The sequence below is a fragment of the Sciurus carolinensis genome, chromosome 3, assembly GCF_902686445.1.
Source record: "Sciurus carolinensis chromosome 3, mSciCar1.2, whole genome shotgun sequence".
In the NCBI taxonomy this organism is placed as follows: domain Eukaryota; kingdom Metazoa; phylum Chordata; class Mammalia; order Rodentia; family Sciuridae; genus Sciurus; species Sciurus carolinensis.
In genome coordinates, this window is record NC_062215.1 from 33,613,574 (window position 1) to 33,625,865 (window position 12,292).

The 12,292-nt window shown below is 33.8% G+C and overlaps 1 protein-coding gene across 7 annotated transcripts in view; it reads right to left on the reverse strand.

Moving 5' to 3' along the window:
* The window catches only part of Trim37 (tripartite motif containing 37), a 180,169-nt gene that overhangs the window by 123,906 nt on the left and 43,971 nt on the right, over nucleotides 1-12,292 (reverse strand). For all 7 annotated transcript variants that reach the window (XM_047542823.1, XM_047542821.1, XM_047542826.1 and 4 more), the window contains 3 exons: nucleotides 10,956-11,006; nucleotides 9,114-9,195; nucleotides 4,397-4,473 (listed from right to left, as the gene is read on the reverse strand). In XM_047542823.1, the coding sequence (XP_047398779.1) occupies nucleotides 4,397-4,473; nucleotides 9,114-9,195; nucleotides 10,956-11,006 (210 nt within the window). The remainder of the gene's footprint in view (nucleotides 1-4,396; nucleotides 4,474-9,113; nucleotides 9,196-10,955; nucleotides 11,007-12,292) is intronic.

Genomic DNA, 12,292 nt, shown 5'->3' on the forward strand with positions numbered 1-12,292 from the left:
GGAGTTGTGGTTCAGTGACAGAGCGCTTGCCTAGCATGTGTGAGGCACTGGGTTCGATTCTCAGCACCACGTGTAAATAAATGAAAAAAATAAATGTCTATCAACATCTAAAAAGATATTTTTTAAAAAATTACTAATTCACAAGTTTTTCTAGGTAGTCAGACAATTAACAGAGTACTAGTTCTCATAAAATGTCCAGAATGTAATACCTATTGTTTCTAGGATTTTTCTTCAACAGGAAAGAGATAGCTAGTACTGTTAACTACATTTGTCTGATATCTTGGTTTTTATAGTTAAGTATGAGTAAATTAGATTTAACATCAACATCAGAGGGATTAATCATAAATATATTTGTTAGAGGAGACATCTGATTAAAGTGCTAAAACATCAACTGCTTCTTACATTCCAGAAGGTAATATATTTAAACTTAAAAGTGCTTTTATAAATTGATAAAAGGATAAGATTGCTTTGTTTCTGGGTCTTCACTAAAGCAAGGTTACTAAGAGTTAATGTTCTAACAGAGTCCAAAAAGTTGCATTTGGGTTTCAATTAAAGTATTGTAAATAGCATGAACTATTTCATATTATGAAGAGGAGATACAGGAAAAATTCAGAAATTTCATAAGGGTTGTTTCAGAATGTGAAAAGTAGAAGGAAAAATAAATGTTTCTGGATGAGAACATCTTCTGTGTGATAAAGTAAAAAGTTGCAGAATGTCTAAGTAAGTTGCAGAAGGTCTGTGCAAGGTAAATTTCAATCAATCTGTGTGTAAATACATTGGTCATATATAAGTAGCACAATCGAAGTTATTCAACGTTTTTCCCTAAGGTCAAATACTAGTGTACTGATAAAAACCAAAATTTAATCCTCCAAAGGTTGAAGTAACAAGGATTTCTTAAAATATTAATCTGCTCTTATCTATCAAGAAAATTTCTTGTGTTTGTTAAGTTTTATTCTTTAAAGAAACTAGTCTTAAAGGAATTAGGGTTTGTACCACTCTGGTCAAACAACAACTGTTAAGAGTATTACACTACATACATATTCTGTTTTTCTTTGAAAGCTAAACTTGGTTAATATAAGAACATCAGTGTAATCATGGGACTGTTAACTGGCTTCTTTGTCCTATCTTCCAAGTATATAAATCTTTCAAGTACAGAAGAACATTTTACCAAGCTGATGTTCTTCAAACTTTGGGATGATAAAAATTGTTTCTTGATTCATCGCTATTATACAAACTAAATTTATTTTTTGTTGTTGTTAAATTTGTGTAGTTCTAGATGGACAACATGCCTATATTTGTTTAGTTTTTATGCAATGCTAAGGATCAAACCCAGTGCCTCACATGTCCTAAGCAACTACTCTGCGACTGAGCTATAGCCCCATCCCCTAAATTTGTTTACACTTGTTAATTTTATTTTGTATTTTTCTTGTAAACCTTAACTGTTACCTGTTAGTGCCTTAAAGAAGTACAACTTCTAATATAACAACCTGAATTAACACACAAGATATAAGTTTGACTTCCAGTATTAATACTGACTCCAATTAAACAGAAGGGGTAAATAACTATAAAGTTATAGACATTAAAGGTAAAACCTAGTACTCTTACTTTAAGACTGGTGAAACTAGCTTGCTGGATGTTTAAGACCAAAGCTTAGAGACTAAAGTTAAGGAAATAAAAAGGCCAAGAAAGAAAAATAAACCAATATGTGGCTCTTGCCCTCTGAGGCCAACTTGGACCCAGGAAATTACAGCACTTCTCAAAGGGCTTTGTAACTCTGAGTCAAATGACTTCCCAATCAGGGGGACCAATGAGACCCTGGAGAACAGAAAACCAACCAGTACACATGTTGGAGAGGGAGATGTCCCTGATGCTTCCAAGGGAAGTCATGTAGTCAATGAGACCCCGACCCATCGTGGCAGAAGATATGAGGGGAGCTAAGAGGCTTCTCTCAAGATCCCAAGAGTAACCCCCTTGAGGGAACTTAGCTGACTCTTAACAATAGATAGAAGCAAGATCAATTTGACCAGCTTGGTCTTAAACACTAGCAAAAACAGTTTTAACCAAAGTACTGCCATACCTGGGCCTTTAAAAGAAATGACAAGGGCTGGGATTGTAGCTCAGTGGTAGAGTGCTTGCCTTGTACATATAAGGTACTGGGTTCGATCCTCAGTGCCACATAAAAAATAAATAAAGTTATTGTGCCCATCTACGATTAAAAAAGAACTGAATAAAAAATAAAAGATAATAGTTCTTTTACTGGCACTTAAGAAATACACTTATGTCAGACCCATAGCCCTGGTACACCCCAAATTCTGAGACATGCAATAACTTTTTTAGAACATTTAATCAGTCATTCATTCCATCCAGTCTATTTTTCACCTCAAGCAGTTCAATTTCAGGAAGTTCAATTTGAGTCTTCTGTATCTTTCATGTCTCTACTCTTAACTTTTTGTGTCTGTCTTAATGTCTTTCTCTCATCATTCTTTGTTCTTGTCCAATTTCAATTGATTCTCCTCCTTGTTTACTAGGTATGTTTTCTTGTTTATTTGCATACTCAATCTTTGTTGCACATCAAATGTTGCAAGTAAATTTTGGTTTTTTTGAACATAACCAATTTACATAACCTTGTAAATTTCCTGAGCTTCATTCTACCATGAAGTTTAGTTACCTGGAAACAATTTGATCCTTTTGGGTCTTGCAGTCATTTGCTAGGTGAATCCAGAGCATTTTTCAGTTTAGGGATAATGTTCCTCACTATTTAGGGAAAACTGTCTTCAGTACTCTACCCAATGTCCCATTAATTTTAATTATTTCCACTGTGGTTGGGAGAAGCAGTCACAGTGCCTAGCCCAGTGCAAGCACCAGGTACTCAATTATTCCCTCTAATCCTTTCAGGTGGTTGTTTTCCCAACTCAGGAATAATGCCTCATGTGAATGTCCTAATCAGTACTCTGCTGAATGGTCAAGGTGAACCCACTACAAATCTCTAGATTCTGTGTCTTTACTATTCTGTCCTCTGGTATTCTTTCTGATGCATTTTAGCTATATTGGATGCCCTAAACTTTTAACACTACATCCTCAACTAAGAAAGTCTATAAGACTCTACCTCAGATATCCATCACTGTATTGTAGCCTGAAAACTCACATGTCTATAAGAGACAGAGCAATCAAAGAGTTTATCTATGTGTTTCTTATCTCTTAAGAACTGCTTCATTGTTTCCTTATCCAGAAACTTGGGTTTAACTGGGGTTATAGAAGGAGAAAGGGGAAAATCCCATCCCTGTTCCTCCATGTAGGCTATAAACAGATATTCTACATCAAAACCAACAGATTTTTATATGAGTTAAAAAAATTCATTGATATGACTCCAAGTTCCACATCACAGATAACATTTAAAAAACTGCTTATTCAGACTGAGTATAACATCAAAGAAGATAATTACATAAACCTACTTTTTACCGTATTTCTCCTTAACAAGAACTGGACTGGTGGATGCCAGAGACTAGGGAGAAAGGGACAAATGACTGCTAATGAGTACAAGGTTTCTTTTGAGAGTAATGAAAATGTTTTGAAATTGGGTATCACTTATGGCTGTAGAACTCTGGATCTACAAAAATCACTGAATTGTATATTTTTGATGGGTGAATTTTATGGCATGTGAATTATATCACATTTTTTAAATTTTTCCAACTAAGTATATTCAAAATCTGTGAGGCCAAATTTTATTTATATATATTTCAATCAAAACAGCTTATTATAAAAAATAAAATATAGAAGCAAACAAGAGAATCCAGTTGTCTTCTTTTTCTTCAGTAATGGGGATTGAACCCAGGGACATTCTAACCACTGACTACATCCACAGTCCTTTTTACTTTTTAACTTAAGACAGTCTTGCTAAGTTGTTGAGCCTAGCCTCAAACTTGCAATCCCCCTGGCCTCATTCTACTTTGTTACTGGGATTACAGGCATGCACTACCATGCACAACCTAGTTAAGGGAAAGAGTAAACTGATTTCCAAAAATGCAAAGCAATACATTTTTACAATATTTTCTTTTAGGAAAATTGTTACTTTTCATTTTTAAAAAATGTTTTTATGTTAATATGCAATAGGCTTATTTCATAGTGAATTTTTAAATTTTTAAATATTTTTCTCCATTTTAATTTCTAATTCAGAAAGAAGAAAAACTCTGGGATTCCCAAAAAATTTAAAAGTATAAGGATCATGAGAGAGAACAGTTTTAACAACTGTCCATAATGCCATCATACTGTGCCAAGGATTCCATACTAATGTACATCCTAACAGAACACAGCAATTCACAAAAGTAATTAATGAAAATTGCTATGGAAATATAGATGGGTACACAGTTAAAGTTGTTATTTTTACAACAACTCTTACTTAGAAGTTTCAGGCAAACCAGCTGAGAGTTCCAGAAACACAGATAAGTAGTATCCACGCACAACTCCATTTCCATCCTAAAGAAAGAATAAGAGGTTATGCAAATAGAAACTATAGATCAATTTAAAAGCAAAAAATTAAGTCACAAACTAAAGGAAATAAAATTATGCCACAATGGAACCAACAAAGTGCAGATTAATATCTTACACCTTAATTATGAAATAGTACTTCCAACCTTAAAAGCAATAAATAAAAAGACCAAGAGATTTGAATTCATAACAATTTTAAACTTCTGTATATGAAAAGTGAAAATATCAAGGCATACAAATTAAGAAAAAGGATTAACAAGTATGAAAGTGTTAAGCAGTTTAATGTAAACAGGACTCTACAACAATCAGTCTTAAAAAATAAAAATTCATATCTAAACAAAAGAATTAAAAAACCCACAAAAAATAATTAAAATAAAATAAAAATTCAGTGAAAGAACACAATGTACTCGATTTCTCTAGAAATGAGAGAGACTCCAAAGAATCTTTTTTCTTTTTTTAGATGCTGGGGGGATCAAACAATGCCAAGCAAGAATTCTACCACTGAGTACATCTCCAATCCCCAAAAGATAATTGTTAAGATGATGGGTTAATATCTAAAATATATTAAAAAAATTCCTACAACTCAAAATAAAAAACCTCATTAAAAAATGGGCAAGGGGCAGGAATAGACTTTTCTGCAAAAAGGATATAGGTATAAAGAGATCATGAGAGGTCATGTACACAAGTGTGCAAGTAAGCATATGTAAAGTTGCTCAAATAGCACTAATTATTAGGAAATGCAAATTAAAACCACTATGAATACAACCTTACACCCATTAGGATAATTACTATCCAAAACAGAAGTGTTGGCAAGTATATGATGAGAATGAAACACTGGTGCACTGTTGACAGAAATGTAAAATGGTGCAGCTGCTATAGCAAACAGTATGCAGTTTCCTCACAACTTACAAACAGAACTGTTTACCATATGATCCAGTAATTCCACCTCTGGGTATATATGCACAAAAATGAAAGCAAGATATAAAGAAGATATGTGCACATCCCTGTTCACAGCAGCACTACTCATAACAGCCAAAACATGAAAGCAACAAAAATGTCCACTGATGGATGAATGGATGGAAAAAAAAAAAAAAATGTGGACTATATACCCAATGAAATATTATTCACCATACAAAGGGAAGAAAATTCTATAGTATGCCATAATAAAGAGACAAACCTTGAGGTTGCTATGCTAAGTAAAATAAACCAGTCTCAAAAAAGACAAATAATGTATGATTATATTATGAGTTATCTACTCAAATTCACAGAAACAATGAAGAAAAGGAATTACTAGGGGTAAGGGAAAACGGAGGAGAAAATGGAGAATTGTTTCATGATCAGTTTCAATTCTGAAAGATGAAAAAGTTCTGGAGATTACACAACATGCTAAATACACTTGCACTACAGAACTATACACATAGAAATTGTTCTGATGATAAATTTCATGTTACGTATTACTTACCAAAAGAAGAGAATAAAAAACAGAATAACATCCCTACACAAAATAAAAGTGCTCTAGAAAACAGAAACAACAGATCAAGAGCTGGGATTGGTGGCACACACCTGAAATCCCAGTTACTCAGGGAGACTGAGGCAAGAGAATCCCAAGATTGACTTAGCAAGACTGTCTCAAAATTTAAAAAAAACAATAAAATTTTAAAAATTAAAAAGGGCTGGGATATAACTAAGTGCCAGAGCACCTGCCTAGTAGGCTTATGGTCCTAGAATCACCAATATTGGAAAAAAAAAAAAAAAGAAAGAAAAAAAGAAAAAACTCAGGGTAATAGAAGAAAATCTTAAATAGACTTAACTAGGAGGGACACACAGCAAATACACAATGGATTAAATATTTAAAGAAATAAGCAGATAAAGGAATTTTTTTTAATTTTAATTTTAATTTTTTTTGGGTGCTGGGGATCAAACCCAGGGCCTTGTGCTTGTAAGGCAAGCACTCTACCAACTGAGCTATCTCCCCAGCCCCATGGAAATTTTTAAAAATGAAAAAGAGCCAGGTAACAGTTGGGTGCACCCACAGTTCCGGCACTTGGGAGGCTGATGTGGGAGGACTGCTTGAATTCAACAGTTCAAGACCAACCTGGGCAACATAGCAAGATCCTATGTCAAAAAAAATATTTTTAATAAAAAGAAAAAGGAAGCAGGGCATGGTGGTGCATGCCTGTAATCCCAGTGCCTTGGGAGGCTGAAGCACAAGAATCATAAACTCAAAGCCAACCTCAGCAATTCAGCAAGGCCCTGTCTCAAAATTAAAAATAAAAAGGTCTGGGGATGTAGCTCAGTGGTTAAGTGCTCATGGCTTCAATCCTTAGTACTAAAAAATTTTTGAAAAGGAGAGAAAGAAACGAAGAGCTGAAAAGATGAAAGAACAAGTGATAAATATTTTTAAAAAGGCAAGAAGATTCAAAATACAGATTATACAGTTTCTTTCTCATCCCCTAAAAACAGGTAACAAAACAAATACTACAATTATAAGTCAGGAAAACTTTTCTTGAAGTTTTCTTAACCCATTAAGTGCCAAGTTTTCAATTCCATATGGAATGATAGTCACATGAATGGGGACAGCACATGCAAAACAAACAAAAAAACAGTTTACCAGTTATCAGTAATCATATTAATGGTAGAATAAGTGTTTATATTCTGAGATTTTTGTGTTTATAAGGTGAAATAAACCAAATGAATTGATTATGAGATATTCTATCATTTCCTGTGGCTTTTAGAAATAGAACTCTGTGGTGGTACATGACTGTAATCCCAGCTACCCAGGAAACTAAGGCAGAAGAATCCCAAGTTTAAGGCCAGCCTGGACAACTCAGTGAGGTCTTGTATCAAAATAAAAGGGCTGGGATGAGGCTGGATTGTAGCTCGGTGGTAGAGTGCTCGCCTAGCATGCATGAGGCACTGGATTCAATCCTCAGCACTACATAAAAATAAAGATACTGTGTCCATCTACAACTAGATTAAAAAAAAGAGGAGCTGGGATGTACCTCAGGGTCGCAAAAAAAAAAAAAAAAAAAAAAAAAAAAAAAAAAAAAGTAGGACTCCTACAGAGGAGAGGAGACAATTTGTTATAAAATTCTATAGTCCTGAATGAACCTTAAGACAAACTATGGACTTTGGGTGTCAATGATGTGTCAGTGTAGGTTCATCAATTGTAAAGAACGTATTGCTCTGGTGTGTGGTGTTAATAGTAGGGGAGGGATTATAGGGGAATTCTTTGGTTTCTGCTCCATTTTTGCTCCTTAACCTAAACTGCTCTAAAAATTAGTTTAAAAAAAATATTTAAAAGTAAATGATTACAGACCACCACTGAACCCCCAAACAGCCACACACATCTAGGTATGTGTGTCCTAGCTCTATTCAATAAAGAAACCTAAAAACTGTGAACAACCTGATAGTATTGATCATCCCTCGTGCCCAGTTTCATCTTGAAACACAATTTTCCACTAAAAGCAAGCAAGGATCCTTTGACAAATGACCAATTCCAGGTAAAGAGTAAAAAAATGTACAACAGGAATCTAGAACATTTTGTTATAGGAGAACAAGAAAGCTAATTACTAGGGTGACTATAAGGGCTACTAAAATCATGGCAAAAGGAATTGTGAGCCAACTTGAACACATTAAATATGTATCAAGTTAAAAGTTCACAGTGGTATTTTTTTGTTTGGTTTTGATACTAGGGATCTAACCCAGAGGCACATTACCACTGAGTTACATCCCCAACCCTTTTTATTTTTTTTATTTTGACACAGGGTTTCACTAAGTTGCTGAGCCTGGCCTTGAACTTGTGATTCCCCTGTCTCAGTTTCCTGAGTTGCTGGATTACAGGTGCATGCTCAACTCAGTGATACTCTAAAACAAAACCTAATCAGTCACTTTCAGAAGACAAAAAAAAAAAAAGTTAAAAAAAATCCAGTCTCTTTTATATGAACTATAACACTAGGTAACCAAATCCAAAAAGAAATGAAGAATCTCTTTATGGAAAGTATCATATTAAGTGAAAAAGAAATGACAAAAATGAGTATCAAGTTACCAATACTACAAAAAGAGATTCGACTAGACATTATGTCATAAAGGAACACGTTACTATTCTTTTTTTTGACAGATGAACAGAATATCTTTTGTTTTATTATTTTTATGTGGTGTTAAGGATCGAACCCAGAGCCTCACAAGTGCTAGTCGAGTGCTCTACCACTGAGCTACAACCCCAGCCCCAACTATTTATATTCTTGATATAGAAATGAACTTGAGCCTCATCATATTGCTAGAACCAACCGCCAATTTAAGAAAATATATGGGTTAAACCCTGAGTTCACAATCAGCAAATATGTGTTTTTATGGTTTTCTGTTTCTATTTTTTAAATCACTTTTACAAGAATTTTAAATATTTCTTCTAAGCTCAAACTCTGTCTATAAAACAAGTAAAATTTAATTGTATCTCAGGGTTTGTTCTATCCATACTTAACTCATGATTCTATAGATTTAGTAATGTATTCCACAAAGAAACAAAATCTCATTATTTTAATTTCCTTACTCCATTTAAACATTAAACTAGTACACCAGAGAAGAATGAACGAACTTTGGTTTCAAAATTAGAAATATAAAAAACTTACCGGGTAAACTTTTAACCTCCAGCAAAGTCCTGAAACTTGAAGAGGTGGACTGTAAACAGGATCTGCTCTCTGGCGCAAAGTGCTGAAGAAAATATAATCAAATCCCAAGATCAAAATTGTGAAATGGCAAGAGGTAAAACCAAAATCAACCCCTTTTTTGAGTTACATACTTGAAATCCTGAGCAACTTATAGAAGGAAACTGAATAAAACGAGATTCCACTGTTAAGTTTACATAATACTTACGTTCTGGAATAAAAGAAAATTTAATAATAGTGAAATATTCAGCAGTACCTTTAAAGTTCAGTAAAACCAAAATTGTGACATTCAAGGGAAAAGCAAAGCATCACCAAGTATCCTGAATTTAATTCTGCTTCAATAAGCAGTCTTTCATCATCCCTCCACACCTCTGCCCTCCCCACCCCCCAAAAAAGGCTAGAGGCATGGCTCATGGTAGATCATGTGCTTAGCATGTGGAAGGCCTTGGGTTCAATCCTAGAACCAAGAAAAGTTTAAAAAAAAAAAAAAATGTTGCTTTCCCACTTCTAAGTAGTATGATTATTCTTTTTAAATATGGGGAAACAAGAGAATAATATGCTAAACCATAACGTATGTGGGAAAAAAAACTCTGAGAGAATGCTTTAACCACAAAATTACCCCATAAGAAAAAACATTACAAGGGGGAAAATCCTTTTTTGGGGGGAAGGGTTTGTGTACTGGTGATTTAACCCAGATGTGCTTTACCAACTCAGCTATAGGATCTCACTAAGTTGCTTAAGATCTTGCTATGTTACACAGGCTAACCTCAATCTTGCAATCCTCCTGCCTCAGCCTTCAAGTCACTGGGAATACAGGCATGCACCACCACACCCGGCATCATAACCTTATTTTGATGGTACTGCCTATTCCAAGTTCTTTTCCTGAAGACACTGCATTTTTAGTTCCCAGTTTCATGCTACCCTTAAAGACAAATCCCTGAGGACCTTTGTGTTTTTGAATCTTTGCTTTAAAACTAAAAACAGCAATTTACAAAGCCTACAAATTTCTTACAATAGCCTCTTACTGACAACTTCTCACTGAGCTAAAACAAATGGACCCCACCACTTTTATTTCTTAGGATGGGTAGGTGGGGGCTCACTGATTTCTATATTCCTGGTCCCACACACTTTAGCAAAAGCTAAGTAGACTGTCTTCTTTAAAATGTCTATCAGTCTTGGTAGAACATAGCCAATCTGAGGATTTAAAATTCTAAAGGTTCCAAAATCTGAAACTTTTGGGCTTCAACATGAGTCTACTGTGGAGAATGCCACAACTCACTTTATATAATGTGTTGCACTCAAATCACAAGGCACTAAAACTAACGGTATAAAATTACCTTCAGGTTACATGTATAATGTGTGTATAAAACATAAATGAATTTCATGTTTAGACTTCGGTTCCACATCATTAAACATATGCAAATATTCCAAAATCTAAAAAAGCTGAAACTTGAAACATTTCTAGTCCCAGTATTTCATATATTATACAATTGAGACCACCTCTATGTTTCTAATAGGAAACTTGTTTCTTCTAGAGACTACTAACCTAAAGGACTGGGCTGGTAGCTCAGTGGTAGAGTACTTGCCTAGCAAGTGTCAGGCCCTGGGTTCAAGCCTCAGCACCACAGAAAAATAAATAAAATAAAGGTATTCTGTCTATTTACAACTAAAAAAAATTTTCCAAAAAAAATTTTTTTTTAAATTACAAACCTGAGTGACACAGACCTCTGTCCTACTGAGGAATGACATTTTTCTACATCTTTCTTATGTATACATACAAAAAAAACAAAGTTGTCAAAAACTTACCTGAAATTCTCTAAAACAAAAGTGGCTGAATCATAAGATGGCACTAATTCACTGAAAAGAAGCAAAAGGAAAGTTATTTAGCTTATGCAACTTTAAAATTTAATTTAAAAACAAAAAAAGTCCCTCCATAATACCTTTAAAACTTTATTAAACTAGTCCCTATGAAATATTTCCAGATCCTTATCAAACAAATTAAATCAAATGAATTCATAAAACCATTAAGTTTTTACAATTAAATGGAGTATATAAATACTTTATAAAATAGATTTTTTCAAAGGCAATATATGGGGGCTGGGGATATAGCTCAGTTGGTAGAGTGCTTGCCTCGAAAGCACAAGGCCTAAGTCCAAAACCCCAGCACCGCAAAAAAAAAAAAAAAAAAAAAAAAGGCAACATATGATTAAATATTAAAACCATTTCAAGAAACTAAAAGAAGTTTATTCAAGAAAATAGGAAAAAGAAATTAGTGCTTAGGCTAGGAATCTGAATTATAAAACAAATATAAACAGTCTTTAAAAATGAAACAAAGTAACAAAAGTAAAAAAAAAAAATCACAATCCTAAAAATTCCTTCAAAACAACTTAGTGGGAATACTAATAGACCTTAAATACTTTGAAATTACTTACTAGTAAATAAACCAAATAATCTTATAGGATTAGAATACATAATCACTTAGGGGATAACTGGGATGGACTAGCATAGTAATACTTTCTTAGCAATCTAAGTTTACCTCAAATGACTTTAGTTTCACACTATCTCCTCCAAAGAGAACTGAACTGTAACTGGAGCAGAAGGGATATGAGATAATTCATTTTGCTGGTTACTATTCTTAGATCATGCGGATGGTTTGTGGTAAGATCATTAGAACACCTCTAAAGTCATTAAAGTAGTATTTATTATAAAGATCCTACCATATACAGTGTTATAATACGCATTATAAATTTGATAAAAAGGTAGAAGTTTAACAAAACAACAAACTGAAAGTCATTTCACAATATCTTTGGATACATATTCTACAGACAATTCATCAAAATTTTGACCAAAATAAGATAGGGACACATCAATAGCACTGTCGAACCATGCTAGTGCCTAAAGAAATTACTGGTTTGCCCTATAAAAATACAGTATTGATAAAAATTATTCTTTATTTAAATAGGTCACATCTTTTTCACAGTAAGGAGATATACTTTGCCTTGCAATTGTTAACTATAAAACTACTATCCAAATTAACTATGTGAAAAATTCATATCCCTGGTCAGTTGTTACCTTTTCTTAAAAGACTCATATTCTTCATCCCTAGATCTTTAATCCCCTTCATGTAAGTGATTGAGAAGTCA